This window comes from Leptidea sinapis, chromosome 1, assembly GCF_905404315.1.
Source record: "Leptidea sinapis chromosome 1, ilLepSina1.1, whole genome shotgun sequence".
NCBI lineage: Eukaryota > Metazoa > Arthropoda > Insecta > Lepidoptera > Pieridae > Leptidea > Leptidea sinapis.
Window position 1 is genome coordinate 12,368,699 of NC_066265.1, and position 17,535 is coordinate 12,386,233.

The 17,535-nt window shown below is 37.8% G+C and overlaps 1 protein-coding gene across 2 annotated transcripts in view; it reads left to right on the top strand.

Annotated features, from left to right (window-relative positions):
* Positions 1–17,535, top strand: part of LOC126966636 (nose resistant to fluoxetine protein 6-like) — a 77,246-nt gene that overhangs the window by 53,209 nt on the left and 6,502 nt on the right. For both annotated transcript variants that reach the window (XM_050810807.1, XM_050810800.1), the window contains exons 8-11: positions 2,352–2,455; positions 3,706–3,879; positions 8,501–8,645; positions 12,913–13,096. In XM_050810807.1, the coding sequence (XP_050666764.1) occupies positions 2,352–2,455; positions 3,706–3,879; positions 8,501–8,645; positions 12,913–13,096 (607 nt within the window). The remainder of the gene's footprint in view (positions 1–2,351; positions 2,456–3,705; positions 3,880–8,500; positions 8,646–12,912; positions 13,097–17,535) is intronic.

Here is a 17,535-nt window from a genome sequence, read left to right on the forward strand (position 1 = left end):
TTGAAACATTGCACACTTATCAAGTTTCTTATCTCATTTTATGAACTTGAAAGTAACATGAATGACTGACCTGACTTTGCCTATAATACTGTCTACTGTAATTTTTAACAAGTTACATCGAATAGTAGCTAACTTCTACAACTTCTACTTCTTTTTTTTTTATGTAATAGGAGGACAAACGAGCGTACGGGTCACCTGTTGTTAAGTGATCACCGCCGCCCACAATCTCTTGCAACACCAGAGGAATCACAGGAGCGTTGCCGGCCTTTAAGGAAGGTCCTCCTTATCAGTGGATTGATTTAGTAATTAATAAAGTCTTAACTATGTTAAGAGTTATGCGTGGTTCGACCACTGAAACCAGCATTCAACTGCTCGTAAGTGTAATCAGGATGTTGTATTGGTCATTTGTCTTCTGCTCTTACCGGTGCATTGTGACATGCAAGGTTTGATCGTTGAGACAACCATACTTGGAGGAGTGGTAAACAGTTCTGTACGTTTCGCTATCAAGCAATAATTTAATAAACAATTCATTACAAAGATCTAAATTTAAATTTTTAAAGAAAAAGTCCATATAAATAATGTTCAAGAAAATTTGATTTATAGTAACTTAGTTTTAGGAAAATACAACATAGGTTAACGGCAGAGAAAAATTCGCCCCCACCAAAGCGAGTACTTATACTTATCATTTCACACTGCGTGCTTCGGTAATTAGCAATAGTAAAAATTCTACTGCACATTGTTTACGGCTGTTTCATTAAACCAATAACATGAAAGCAACATTTATAGTTCTTATAAACTTCCACTATTTTCCTTATAATCATACTTTTTCTGGACATGTTTTTGACAGGATGAAGTATATTGTACAGATATACTTACCGTCAGTTCATTTTGACAGTTTCCCGCAAAATATAGCTCATGATAGCGCTGTCCACAAATAGCAATTCATTATTCAATAATTTCAACTTCTCTACTATTTTTTACTCTGCCACAGTAATACATCTGAGTGGTATTTGGTTAGAAGAAATTGATTGGTCCAGGTTGACACACAAAATCCCTTGTATTGTCAATGCATTAGATGATATGGTTTCTTCGAAATTATCGTCGTTTTAAGAATAAAAGCAAAAATAAATACCTAGTAATAAAACAAAACACACTTTCATAGAAAACCAAACTAAAAATAATAATTTTCAATGATATTTTAATTTGACATTAAAACATATTTAATATTGAAATTAAGATTAAACCAACGATTGAACCAGTGAACTCCTAAACTTGTGAACGGAATTTAATGAGGATTTCTTCTTTGACTGCAGTTTAGTCCAACTTGAGAGATATTTATATGAGATAAATATTTTTATTTCCAATATTTGTTTTGTATTAACATATTTTCTAAGAGAGAATTTATTGACGCACGGTTTGATAGTTCTGCTTTGAAACAATTTCATTAAAACAATATGGAGCACTATTTTACGAAATAATTTATGATGCTTTGAAATATTATTGACAAATTCATGAAAAACAGTATATTATTTATTATGTACAGATCAATGTTTCTCGTGGCAGCAAGTAATATTATATTTATCTCAAAAGTCTTTTACGAAAATATTTGGTTTTAATCTCAAATAGAACATATATTTTAATTTGTGAATATCACGGACGAGTAAAAAAAGAAGGACTCCACGCCGTGATATTTTCAAGTGAGGCACCGTTATGCTACGTGTATGCGTGGTTACGGGGGATACTAGTTACACAACTTTTTCTCCCTTAAATAATCAATATCCGGACGACCGAGCCTTGCTCTGATTTTTAAGAATGTACAAAACTTGAACAAAAAAAAAACTAATAGGACATCTGGATTCGAACCGGGGTCTTCTGCTTTCTCATTCAAACATGGATAAAACCATTTTTTTTAAATTGAAACCTAGCTAGATCGATTTATCACCCCCGAAATCCCCTGCATACTTAATTTTATGAAAATCGTTGGAGCCGTTTCCGAGATTCAGATTATATATATATATATATTTATACAAGAATTGCTCCTTTAAAGATATTAGATATTTGGCCACAAATTCTTATATAGTATCGTTTTTAAACTTATTCACAACGCACGACGGCATTTTTAAAATATTTTATTGAGACGCAAACTGATCTGTCACAGACGATGACAATTCACATAATGGCCGCCTATCGGCCTGTAGTAGTGTAAGTGTGTGCGTGGGGCTATGTTAGTCGTAAATACGTTAATCGGCTTGTTTTGGTGCTACACTGTTATGTAAGGTGACACGGAGCCCTTATTTTTTTACTAGTCCGTGGTGAATATAGTGTAATTTTAAAATGATTGTAAATAACAGGTGTATGTGACTCGAGAAGCAATAGATTGCAGACGATCTTGGTGGAAACATGTCATGTACATAAATAATTACTTTATGGATGGGACATGTATGCCTCACTCGTGGTAAGACTTGCTTTCTTGTTCTACTTAATAAGTATCCCATATTATAAAACGAGAAAATTATATTGATATCTTAGATTAAGTATGGATCACTGCTGCGCTGCAAGTAGATACCGCACTACCTAAGAACAATCGCTTTCTTATTACGGCAACTTTATATTCTATTGTATCCTAGTCACTGACTTTTTCTTATTTCTTGCAGTATTATTTTAACAAAGTTTTACAACACAACCCGGCATTTTAGTTTCAATTATTAGCAAAGTTTATCAGAACATGTGGCACGTCAACGTCACACAAATTTCGAGACGGGTTCGAGTACGCCCACTTGAGTGTAGTAATAGTTGCCGCACTTTGCTACTACGCCTGCGGTGTCTAGTCGAAGCGCAGCGGAGACCAATCCTTGATCTAAGATTGATATGAAATTCTATTGTAACTGCACTATGTCAAATAGTCAATACAAGGCTGACTGTAAAATTTATCTTGTGTGAGCTATTAAAAAGTTTTTAGTGACCTAATTTAACTCATTAAGGCATGTTATACCTATTGAGTAGAAAGTACTGCTACTACTAAGTACCAGTCATAGAACTGTTTGGTCTAGTAGTAGAATAATAATACCATAATTAACTGTCTATCATATTTTTTATCCACTTTATTTTGTTTTTTATAAGACGTGGAATGTAATTGTTGTTAATCTTTCGTGTATTACAGTTAGTTTATGTAAATATAGATGTAAATTAATATTATTATATCATTAATATGATTTTAAAAGAGAAATTGTCGAGTGTTTAGCCGGGTTTAGACAGGGTCTGTGCACAAGTCAGTAACGGCGCCGACATTGCCGCCATCTATGACTTCATTCGTTTACATGGAGTCAGTCGCTTAGTTTACGAGACATTTTAAGCGTCTATGCAACACGACGTCAACCGACAACACAGCGTCAGTGACTGACCCAGTGCTGAGTGCTGACTTCCCCATTTACACGGGGTCGGGGTTTTTGCCACTGGCGCAGGAAGGCGCGGGTGGAGGGGAGCCGACTAACCTCAAAATATTCGTCTGCGAATATTGCATTCCCGCCGCTGTACTGACTTCAAATCAGTTTACATTGGGTATTTTTCGGGTCAGCGCTGACTTGTCTCGAAATCGAAGTCAGTTACTGACCCTGTCTAAACCCAGCTTTATGCTGATATTCATAATCCATTCAATCAACGGAATAAATTAATAACTTTGAAATACTAATCACAATACATTTGCAGGCACCTGGCAGCTGATTTTCAGTTGCACATATTAGGACTCATTGTTTTTATAATGTGCAAAGGAACTGTAAGAAGACTGGTCCTCATGATTTTGTTTATCATTGGACTTATCGCTCCAGGACTTAAAGTATTATATTATCAAGACATAGATGCAACGGTCTTGGCTAAATACGAGTGAGTATTTCATTAGGAAGTCATAATAATTATACAACTTCTTTAATAAAATTTTACCTTAATGAGAAGAATTTACTGGAAAACTTTGTATCAACAAAAGTTTATAACCTTAATAGTTTGGTTTTAATATAAATAAAATAATACAGCATAACTGATAAGACACTTACTGTCTCATTAATAAGCGCTTGAATAGTTACTGCAAGTTTAAAATTACTTCTCCCTGTCATGTAATTCTGTAGTGACAAAAGTAAGATAAAAACAAAAAGTTTGAAGCTAGGAATAACTTTACTTCGCGATTATTAATAACAAAGTATCTGTCTTATTAATAAACGCAATGTAAAGTTCCTCCAAGCTTATAATTACTTCTCCCTGTCACGTAATTCTGCACTAACAAAGGTAAGATAAAGACAAAAAGTTTTGACATTATAAGTTTACGATATATGATTGCTTTTTGCTTAAATGCTTCAAACATATCGGTTGGCTAGGTATTAGATCGGCTTCTAGCCAGTACCGTAGTAGCTACGGATCCTCCCTCGTTTTAATCTAGGAATAACTTTACTTCGCGTTTATTAATAGCACAGTATATTATGTCTTATAATAAACGCAATGTAAAGTTCCTCCAAGTTTAAAATTACTTCTCCCTGTCATGCAATTCTGTAGTGACAATGGCAAGATAAATACTGTATACACAATGTACATAGAGAAAAAAAGATCCAGCAACTGCAAACTATCCAACACCTAGAACTTAGGTGTAGGTTTATGGGGCCTACTTATGATGGAGTACCACCAGAAATTGCCTTCATTGCACTTCTATGGCATATAAGATTATATCTAGGCGTTTCTTGTTAAGTTGTTTATAAGATTACTAGCTGACCCAGCAAACGGTGAATTGCCGTTTAAATTAAGTAAATGAAATTACGTTGGTTATTCAGTGCAGAATGATTTATTTCCTTTACTTTTTTTTTATGGAATAGGAGGACAAACGAGCGTACGGGTCACCTGGTGTTAAGTGATCACCGCCGCCCACGCTCTCTTGCAAAACCAGAGGAATCACAGGAGCGTTGCCGGCCTTTAAGGAAGGTGTACGCGCTTTTCTTGAAGGTACCCATGTCGTATCGTCCCGGAAACACCGCACAAGGAAGCTCATTCCACAGCTTCGTAATGCGAGGAAGAAAGCTCCTTGAAAACCGCACTGTGGAGGACCGCCACACATCCAGATGGTGGGGATGATATCGTAACTTGTGGCGTGTCGTGCAAAGGTGAAATTTGGCGGCAGGAATCAGGTTGAATAGCTCTTCGAAACACTCCCCGTGATAAATGCGGTAGAAGACACCTAATGAAGCGACGTCTCTACGCAACGCCAAGTGATCCAGCCGTTCACAGAGCGCTAGGTCCCCGACAATTCGAGCTGCTCTGCATTGCACGCGGTCAATTGGATCGAGCTGATACTGGGGTCCGCCAGACCAGAGATGACAGCAATACTCCATGTGAGGCCGGACCTGCGCTTTGTAGAGCGCTCGAATGTGGGCCGGCTTGAAGTATTGCCGTGCTTTATTTATGACGCCCAGTTTCTTCGAAGCCAATTTGGCTTTGCCTTCCAGATGGCCACGGAATTGGCAATCGCTCGAGATTTCGAGACCCAGTATTCCGATACTAGGCGAGGCTTTCAGGGAAGTGTTCTCGAAGAGCGGTGATACGGCAAATGTGGTTTTTTTAGTGGTAAACGCGCAAACTTGAGTCTTCTGGGGGTTAAATTGGACAAGGTTCAACTTACCCCATTTCGCGACCTTCTCGAGAGAGGACTCGATAGAAGACACAAGTTTCTCCCGGCACTGCTCGACGTTTTCCCGAGAGAGACCAGCATGGCCCGTGTATACGGCATCACCAGTGCTGTCGTCTGCATAGCAATGCATGTTGGCGGTCCAACATATCATTGATATGCAGAAGAAACAGCGTGGGAGATAGCACACAGCCTTGGGGCACTCCAGCGTTCACGGGCTTGGGATTCGAGCAATAACCGTCGACAACGACCTGTATGCTGCGCCCAGTGAGGAAGCTGGAGGTCCTCTTGCATAAGCTCTCGGGAATCCCAAATTATGGAAGTTTTGCGAGGAGCGCCTTGTGCCATACACGATCAAAGGCCTTCGCTATATCCAGATCAACTGCCAGGCCTTCCCCCTTGCTTTCAATAGCCGCCGCCCATCTATGTGTTAGGTATACCAGAAGATCGCCAGTCGACCGACCATGGCGAAAGCCGTATTGCCGGTCGTTGATCAACTGGTGACCCTCAAGGTATACCAAGAGCTGGCGGTTAATTATGCTCTCCATGATTTTGGAGAGTAGGGAGGTAATAGCAATAGGCCTGTAGTTTGCCGGATCCGAACTGTCTCCTTTTTTTGGGATTGGATGGACAAGGGCTGACTTCCATTAATCAGGGACTACGCCTTTTGAATAAGAGTGCCGGAATAAACGCGTTAGCACCGGCGTCAACTCAGGGGCACACGTTCTATGCACGATTGGAGAAATGCCATCCGGCCCGCTCGACTTCCTGACGTCCAACGAAAACAGAGCTCGCCTAACAGTCTTCTGTCGGAACTGTTCTTCAGGCATGGAGCTCTGACATCGCGGGATGGTCGGCGGTGTTTTTCCGTTGTCGTCAAGAGTCGAGTTGGAGACAAAAAGAGTGCACAGGAGATCGGCTTTCTCTTTTGCCGTATGGGCGAGAGTGTCATTCATCATGTGCAACGGCGGCACGGTTATATTTCCTCTTCAGAACTTTGCAGTTCGGATCCTTTGAGCCCAGCGCCGAAACCCAAGTTCGATACGCCCGTTTTTTGCAGTCAGATGCTGCTTTAACTGACGCATCGAACCAGGGCTGTGATCTGCCACCGATCGGTACTACAGAGCTTGGTATAAAAATATCCATGCCCTGCAGTATCACATCGGCTACTGCAACGGCACAGGCACTAGAATCATCCGAAAGGAAACAAACCCTGCCCCAAGGGTAGGATGCAAAAAACGAACGCATCCTATCCCAATCTGCCGACTTGTAGTGCCATACGCGGCGGGTCGCTGGTGGTTTGCGACGTTGGCGTCGGATAGGCACTACACTCCTGACCAGGCAATGGTCGGACGTTCCAAGAGGGGCGTCAACAGAGACCTGGTAACCATCGGGATGTGTAGTCAGCAGAAGATCCAATAAGGACGGCATGTGGCTATCCACATCCGGGAGCCGCGTTGGCGACTCAACTAATTGGGACAGACCATACGCCAATGCAAAATTATGCACAGATCGCATTGCGTAGTCTGTAGTACGTGAACCAAGCCATTCGGCATTGTGCTCGTTGAAATCACCCAAGACTACGATTTCAGAGGAGGGGATCTGAGCAAGCACGTCATCAAATGCCGCTTGAACGCAGCCCATGAGGTGATCCGTTTCTGCGTTACCACTATGGGACCTGTAGACACACGCATAGATGCGGACGCAGTCCTCTAAATCAACGCGGAGCCAGAGAGTGGACAGGTCCCTACCCTCAAAATTGCCGAGACGGCAACAGCAGATATCCTCCCTAACGTACACACATACCCCGGCATGAGGCGTGAAATTATGCTCAATTTTGTACCCGGGATACGTTTAATATGACGTATCGCTAGGTCGAGATATCTGCGTCTCCGTAAGGAAACACAAGGCCGGCTGCGCCGTCTCAAGGTGGTGGTGGACGGCGTTTAAGTTGGAGTGAATTCCCCGGATGTTACAAAAGTCCACGTTAACCGTGGAGCGGGGTGCCGTGGTGTTGCTGCCCTGTTTGTCCTGTGACATACGCGGTACTGTGCCCTCCCCAGAATACGAGGGGCAGCCCGAGCGCGAATGCTCGGGGAGGGATTCTCCGGCTCTACAAGATCCGGTACCCTCCTGGGGTAGTTTCTCTTTCAATACCGCTCTCATATTTTGTTGGTTTGGGAATGGCCTCCGGTCCTCGACAAAAACTTACAGAGTCACACAAACATAATATCAATGTATTTAAAATAGACAAGATGTCGCTAGTGGTTATATTTTGATACAACTCAATAATAAAAATTATTACACCCCGCAACCGCTCATTGTATGAACAATTGTCATATTACGGAAATGTTATTGATTGAATTATTTTGAATATTACATAGGTATTTGTAATACTATTGCGGGAAAAGAAGTAGTAGTCCTGGCGCTCGCTGTTGCGGTTGAAAAAGATCCGTTCGCCCATTTTAAAATTACGCGAGAGTTTTTTTGTAACTGAAACTGTTATTTGATTGCAAAAAGTTTACTACACGCAAATTATACTTGGCACACGCAAATTTAGATAAAATTGCTAAAATAAATAAAATAATAACAAAAAAAACACAATCGAAATATCAAAACTGAATTGAGGTTGACGCGTCTGACATTTTAATTTAATAAATAAAATTATAATTTAAGTTACAAAAGCTTGTTGAGTTGCACAATATACTATTCTGAGTCAAAAAATAATAGATTTCGGTTAAGTAATCACCAATATATCAATGACTAACTACTTGTAACTGGTATTTAAAATTTCTTATACTACAGAAAACATTATTTATTTTTATATTTTGTCTCTTTTAGATCCGTACGCAGATTGCTAACTGATGCCCTTGGGTTCATACATGCACCAGCTCAGAATAACTTAACTAGCTTCATCATTGGCCTTTCTATGGGACTGTTTGTATACCATCTACAGCGTAACAAATTCGAAATTAGCAAATATAAGGTAAGTTAACGGGTTAAGCTAAGCGTTAAACTTGGATCATTTATATAGAGTCTCTTGCTGCTGACAAACGATGGAAACAGGCCAGGTTTATTACTTTAGTGTGCGTTGCGATGTTGGAGATTCAGGTGGTAAATAACGATAAGTCTGATTGCGATTATAAGCCCCTTTTTCATACTCTGCAAGTGCTCATATATAAGTTGGAGAGAAGAGTGTATGCATTGTTTTATTACAATAAAGGACAAGACGAAACAGGAGCGATACTACAATTGCGCTCGTCACCTTGAGACATAAGATGTTAAGCCTCATTTGCCCAGTAATTTCACCAGCTACGGCGTCCTTCAGACCGAAGCACGGTAATGTTTACACATTACTACTTCACGACAGAAATAGGCGCCGTTGTGGTACCCATAATCTAGCCGGTATCCAAAGGAGCCTCCCACTGGTAAACTGGTAAGAAGATAAGTTAGATATAGCAATGAATGCGTGCCTCGTCAGTTCGCCGTACATCTTTAATTTTCGTTCGTTTTTTATTTTAGCTCACAGCTTTCAGACACCGATAGATAATCGTAAATATCTTCCATGTGTCCTTTATTTTTCACCTCTAAGCGGAAATCGTAGCCGATGTCCATAGTTCGTAGATAAATCATGAAAAGCACTTCTTATTCGTCATCAAAGAGTATAATAATATATAGGGAAAAGAGTGCCCTCTCTACGCATTATGAGCTCTCTATTTGAAAAGTAGCGCCATCTGGAGATTGGCCCCGAAAATAACTATATATAAGCTCGAAATTATAAAATTCATTTGTAATGTTGTGACGCAATTAAATAACTAACTCTACTTTTTAATGCAGGTATTGCAATTTTTTACCTTGTTGAAATTGCGCGTAGAGTTAGATATTTAAATTTGACACAACATAGAACATAAAGGTTGGATTTAGTAGTGTAAATATGCAAAATGGAACACGAGAGCAAATATATGCGTAAACGCTATAAGTAGCCGCCATTTTGTGACCAGTGGGCAGTGACACAAATAAAGAAAAGTTGAAAGGTTTCAAAGCGAGTGACAGCTGACAAAGCTTTCATTTTTGGGCCAACTAACAGATGGCACTAAAGTTTTCTACAAATGATTCAAGTTTTCTTTTTTCTTTAACTCAAAGATGAGTTGAATTGAGTTGAGTCTCGTGCCAGATTTTGGCGAGACAACACGTCCTGAGGATGCCTCGTGTAGAGGCGAAACACGTGTCGATTTTTTTAAAAACAAATATTGGCGGAATTAACACCAAAGAAAACTTAATTCATTTGTATAATTATGGATTTCCGCAAAGTAACGCCTAATTCAATAAATTTACTACAGTTTTCTGAAAACGTCACTTTAAGGCCCACCCCTGTTCGTCATGTTTAATTTTATTTTGCCAATCCCGGACGAGCCTCCAAAATTTTGTGGGATGTAATGGCAAAATAAACTCAAACAGTTAATTTTTCTTCGAACATCGTAATGAAACCGATGGTCGCTGTACGTAGAATATATTATTCTAAGGCGAACAAAGAGGATGTAAATACTACACAATAAGAGGCGGGACTGCCTAAATACAATTGAAATTTAGTTTAATATGAAACGTGCAGTTTGAATAAACGTAAACGTAAATTTGAAATAGTAATTACAATTGGGCGACGAAGTATAATCGCTTTTTTCTTGGAGTGTTGCGCTAAACTGAGTCCTACGTTATAACCACAGACTACAGAGCACCTTCATCTGTCACACAAATACTTCCAATCTATAGATAAGATGCGTTCCATAGTAACATGTTTTTTTAATCACGATTATACCTACTTTAAATTTAACGGTACAATAATATTAAGTTTCTCACATCTATGTCTCATGTCTGTAGTTATTTGAAAATAAATTTTATCATTATTATAAATTACACAGTAAACTCATATCTGTCGTGTAATTTAATAATGGAACATCAATGGAAAGATCTCACGAATGAATGAATGAATGAATGAACTCCGAAGCATGGAAACCAAGGAGGTAAATTATCAAAGGCTTTATTTGAATTTCGAACTGGAAACAGAAAAATATTTATTAAAAAAATTAATACTTTAACGCGGAAAAAAATATTGTTTTTCGTTGTTCGTCATTAATGTTGAAAAGTAATAAGATAAGAAGTTAAGTAAATAAATTCTACTGGGTACTCATTAAAGTCAAAAGAATCAGATTTTGTTTATATAACCTCCAGTTCTTACAGATATTTTAAGAGGGGAAGGTAGCCCCTAAAACTCGAACAACATAAATCTAAATGAAGACAATTGCTGATGAACTTACCTCAAACCCAAGAGGCGAGAACAGCCGTTTAGGTTTAATTGGGATTGGCCGCGCATTATTTGGGAAAAGTACTATACAAGCCTTGGCTACAACTAGGCATGGATGGACTTACGTATGTGTGCCTCGGCTTCATCACAGCTACATTCGTCCATCAAATCCTTTTGCTGGCCGTTTCAGTGATGACTGGAGTGTAACTTAGTTACAGTTCTGGCTTAGCTTCTCCAGTCACTTGCCTATATACAACGTGAACCAGAAAGGGTATAATAACATCCCTTCAATGGTACGTTATTTGGGTCATATGCAATAGTATGGTGATGTTTAAGTTTTAATAAATAAATAAAAAAAAAAGAAAAAGACTTCCCTACGAAATAAAAATATTATTTTTCAATTTATTTTCTTAGACAACCCTAAATTTAAAGAGACTGCCAGTTTTAGGCGGGGCCTTTGTTGAATGAGACTGAGGTCACCTACCTATGGACTTAAACATAAACAATAATCTATGATTAAGGAGTATGCACACTACATGAAATGTGGCTTGTGTCTATGTTATTATTCATTAATTTTTTACTTCCTGTTATTGAAACAAATAAACAAAATAAGAAATTACATAACATTACACAGTTTCACGTCTGTATTCCTGAAGGGTTAGAGGTGTATTTTTTCCACCCACGTTTCACTATGTTTAATTCCCACGTAATAGGGGGCGAGCATCTACATTTCTGAATTATGGGCTGCTAGTGAGAAATTTCCTACAAAAAACTCAATAACTGCCCCATTCCATACCCAGGCCGGGTACAAAACCCGGTCCGGGAATGGAGTACATATTATTAATATGAGGATGGTCAAAGATCCATATTTGACAAAAAAAATCCGTGAAGAACAATTTCTTAATAGGAGTCTATTAGAATTATCTTTATTGGATAAAACATTTTTGAATTAAAATGTCAAGACTCAGTTGCCCAGTAATAAGAACAGCTACAGTGCCATTCAGACCAAACCATAATAATGCTTACAAATTTTTGCTTCACGGCAGAAAAAGGTGCCGTTGTGGTACCCATAATCTACAATTACAAATTTGGAATTATTTTCAATGTAACTTGAAGAAAACTTCAAATAATTCTACATTGAAGTTTGTGTATATGCCTTTAGAATAGACATTTACACACACACAGAGCAGTAAATATCGTGTTTCAAAGCACAATTCAAAGAGTATTAACGCAGACAGGCCGATCTTTTCAACCTAACATATTTAAAAAAATACAAAATGTAAAAATACAGTTACAATTACACTAGTTTTTATCTTTTAAACGAGTTTTATTTAAATTTGTAACACTCGCGGAAATCAGAGTAAATATGTACTAACATAACATAGTTTCATAATAAGATTAGAATTAAAAAAATCTTTATTGGGTAATACATAACTACAGTAAATACAAATTGAGAAGTATTTTCAATGTCAGCTAAAGAAAATGCACATATAAAATAACTTTGTCTTCATGGCAAAATGATAACACAAATTGCTTCACAGCTGCAAAGAATCGTAGGCATTTTACTATTATCTGATATCATGTCACATCTTCGTTTTTCATCTGTTTAAGGTCAAAGAGAGTTCAAAAAAACAGCTGATTAGGGTTGAGGGAATCATACTTTTTGCGAAAACTTAGCACTTTAAACATTGTATTAAATTAGAATGCTAATTCATTTCTGACTTCACATAGTCATTAGAGATGACCAAGGGAATGTCTGGTTCAAAGCATAGTATACCCATTTAGTTTCACCTTGTATATCATTATCTGTAATACTTACAATGTAATGTACCATTATGTTACTATCCTGTCCTTAGAAGCCTTTCTCTGGTAAAATTCTTCTTGATTCAAGCTTTCATGTTTTCATTGCCAATATGCGTATTTCTATTCGAATTTAAATTTTATGTTGTTTCAGAAATATCAACTTATTTACTATTTACTGCCGTTCTTCGTGCTTCTAACTGTCATGGCAAGTGATACCCAGTACACCGAGGCACCACTGTCTGTATATAGTCGTGCAATGATAGCTTCAATCTTAAGACCTGCACCTGCTGTTTGGATGGCTGCTATTATTTTTGGTGCTATCTTTAAATATGAAGGTAAACTTGGCTTTCAATCTTCAAAGGAGGTTATAGTTTTCTTTTATCACGGACAAACGATCGTATTACACTACCGCCCACATACTCCACTGCATTACCAGAGAAATCAGCATCTCAGCCTTTACGGAAGGTGTACGCACTTTTTTGAAGGTAACCACGTCGTATCATCCTGGAAACGCAAACACAAAACGCAAGCCATGCAACTTATTCTTATTTGATTGTATGTGGCAGAGAGTTTTTTGAAAATGGCACGGTTGAAGAACGCTCCAAATCCAGGTGAAGGGGATGTAGAACTCTGTGATAATAATCAGGTGAAATAGCTCTACGGAACAGTCTCCGTGATAAATGCGGTAGAAAACATACAATGAATTGACGTTTCTACGCAGTACCAAATGATCTAGCTGTTTACAGAGCACTGGATCCCCAACAAATGGTTCATATTGGGGTACGCGAGGCCACAGACCATAAATCACACCAATATTTCAAATCTTCCACTACGAATTATGGTCAACTTCACACCAACTTCAAATACAATTGCAAATATTAGGTATCAAGAAAAAAAATATCAAAAAAAATGTTACGTAACTACATAGTATTTTTTAACATCATCAAACTACTACATCCGCTTCCAACAACCGAAAGTTTTGCTAAAGGGAAAAGATTTCTCCCAAGAAACACCCAAATTTCAATAGAGATGACGATCTAAAATTATTTAACACCTGGGACACAATAATCTCTAAATTAAATAATAATAATAATATCTTTTATTTGACACACACATGAAACATTACATTGCTACAAAAATAAGAATAAGAAAAAAAGAAAAAATTATAACTAAAACTAACCTAGAACATATTTTACAAAGAATAAATAAATAACTTTACCAAGATATTATAATATAGCAGCTATGTGGCAGTGTGTATCAAAAGGGATGCTACTCAGGTTACCTGTGACAATTGTGGTGTCACCGCACTGATTTTCAGTAGCTCCCGTTTGACGCTTCACCTTGCGGTGCTGAGTAATAAATTATAAATATTTATCACAATATAATATTATATAATAAAAAAAAAAACAAAGAAAAGTCCAACCTAGTATTTTTAATGCCTATTATTTTTAAGCAACCAGAGCTGAATCAATCTGACTCGCCATTACGTATTTCTTCATTTTTACTCGAAAGTTTGAAATTGTAGTGAGGTCACGCAATGGTGGAGGCAGGTTGTTCCAGCATTTGGTCGCGCTATAACGAAAGCTACCTCTGAAGGCAGCTGTATGGTGTTTAGGCACGTCTAGCATCCAGTGTGATGCTCTGGTACTATAGGCCCTGTTTTTATCTCCTAGCCAAGACAGTTTTTTATATAGGTAAGGAGGCATATGATATTTTATAACTCCAAAGAGTAAAACTGCAAAACGCGTGCGCCTACGACTTTCCATATTGGGAACTTTGGCATCGTTTAGATATGGTGTTATGTGGGATCGTGGTGGAATATCCCAGCAATAGCGAGCACACGCGTTTTGAATGCGCTGAATAGAATTTTGTGTACGAACAAGTATGCGATCGCCATAAACCGTATCACCGTAGGTTAATTTAGAAAGCACCAGTGCATCACATAGCTTCTGCCGGAGTTTAGGAGTGATGTCATTTCTAATACGGTAGAGTAATTTTAGGCGATAAAAGCAATTGCATATTACTTGGTCGATATGTTTGTCAAACCTTAAGCTTTCATCGAACACAATGCCAAGATTCCGAGATTCATTCACGCGTCCCAGCGATATTCCCTTAATATGTATCAATGGATTAGCTTGTTCAAAGTTTTTTATAAGAGAAGGTGTACCAAGAATCATATATTTAGTCTTATCTGCATTCAAGGCTAAAGCACTTCGTTCCGACCACTCAGCAATTCGTTGTAGATCAGCGTTCAACTGATGTATGGCTACTTGAGTCTGATCTGTAGGAAACGAAATGTAAAGCTGTATGTCATCCGCGTATATGTGATACTTGCAGTGCTCTATATTATTTATGATATCAGCAGTGTAAAGGTTATAAAGTAAAGGGCCAAGAATAGATCCTTGCGGTACACCTCTTGATATCGGCTTATATCGGGAATAACGTGTGTTTCCACTATCGTCTCAAACAGCAACGCTCTGGTACCTATTTCCAAAATAACTTTTGAACCACAATACAGTATGATCACTGAATCCATAATAGACAAGCTTAGAAAGCAGCAATTCCACATTGATAGTGTCGAAAGCACGGGAATAATCTAATAAGACTAACACGGTGCACTCACCCTTGTCTTGTGATAGCAAAATATTATCCACAACGTCTATCAATGCGGTGGTGGTACTCCTACCCCTTCTGAACCCAGATTGCAGGCTTGGAAGTATGCCATTAGTTTCCAAGTACGTCATAATTTGGCCATGTACAACTTTTTCTAATACCTTAGACATACATGGGAGAATGCTTATTGGTCGAATGTCTCGGAAGTCTAAGGGATTTGCAATCTTGTTTAGTGGACGAACGATAGCTTTTTTCCATTGATCCGGATACGTGCTTGTGGTCATAGAGTTATTGACTATCTGTGTCAGGACTGGCAAAATGTCAGCTTAAATGAGGCGTAGCATTTCGAGAGAAATACCGTCACTACCAATTGCTTGAGATTTCAGTGTTCTTAGAATTTTCAAAATTGTAGACTCATATACAGGTTCAAAACAAAAAACGGTTTTATTGTATGAGTTATTCATAAAAAAATTATATCAGCAGTAGAAATTTGGTTAACTGCTACAATTAGAAAATGAGTATTAATAGTATCCGGATCATTAAGGTGTGACGGTAGAGCGATTTCTTTTTGCGGCTTGATGCGTACTTGGTGTTTTATCCTTCCGAAGAGTCTTAGGTTTATCTAAATTCGAATTAATGTATTTATTAAAATATGCAGCCTTTTCCCTCTCTATTGCCATTTTAGTAAATTTTTTAAGCTCAATATAGTATGGTCTATGCTGAATATTTCTTTTGGATAAGGCTAGGGCTTCATCGCGTTTTTTCATCATCAGTTTGATGTTGTACGTGATCCACTGATAGGATTTTTCCCTGATATAAATAGTTTTTACGGGTGCATAGGAGTCAAAAAGGGTAATTATCAATTGGTTTAGACTCTGTACCATGTCACCAACGTTGTTGAGTTTGCAGATGTAGTCTAATTTAAAGTTTGATAGGTCTATAGGTTATCCATTTAGGCTTAAATTTTTCTTTCATAATTTTTAGTGTGCAGGATATAAAAGCGTGATGGCTAAGTACTTCAATATGATCAACAGTGATGTTGTGGACTGGAGCGTCGGTACATACTAGGTCTAGTAGCGTTTGACTATTGTCAGTAAAATGTGTAGGTTCAGTAATATATTGAGTGAGATTCGTGCGTTGTGTGAATTGATGTAATTTAATTGTGTTAGTGTGGTCGTGATTCAGAAGGTTTATATTGAAATCGCCCAGTAATATGATGTGATCACACCATGCAAAAGATCCTATAGATTCTGATAAAGCGTCCAAAAACACGTTACTATCCATCTAAGGAGGTCGATAAGCCGTACCTATAATGATAGATTTTCTACTAAGATTTAACTTTATCCATAGCAGTTCAACTTGTGGACTTGGTGGGTGTGGAAATATACGTACATTGAGACCCCTTTTTAGGTAAAATCCTACACCTCCCCCACGTGTTCGGACACTTATAGGACGTGGGATATGTTTTAGTCTATAACCTGGGACTAAAGGTGCACGACCTTCTTCCCCATCTTTCAACCAAGTTTCATTAATGGCCATTACATCTACAGCGTGTCTTTCCATTGCCACAATAAATTCCTCATGGTTAGTGCTTAGCGAGCCCGGATTTAGGAGACCAACTTTCAAATAGGTATTTTTGTTTTTACCCATATTTGAATACAAGAATCACAATTGTGGTGTTCGCATTCAAGGAGCAATTATCTAAACAGTAACCTAAGGAATATTTGAAAAGTTTTATATTGTTTTGGTCTCCCTCCAGTCTCGAGTCACAATAATAAGGATAAGCTGATATTGATTCTATTTTCCCATTTCCCATCAAATCAGTTATATAAAAATTATAGTACGATTCTCTATAGAAGAATAATATTGATATAAAATACTGCCACACGACTGCTTCGATGTAAAACGAGATTATAGTTATACATAGATTTTTCAATAAATCAAAAAATATTTTCACTAAAAAGTATTTGTTGGACAAGAAAATTACATTATTTGGCAAGATTAAAATCATATCAACATAGTATGAAAATTTCAGAAAAGGTATATGAACTTTCGTTTCATTTTTACAACGTGTGCAAACGTAATATAACCATCTCAAAAATATTACAATTAAACTACAGTAAGAAGTACAGCAAGAAAATGTCACTAAGTTGTAACATAT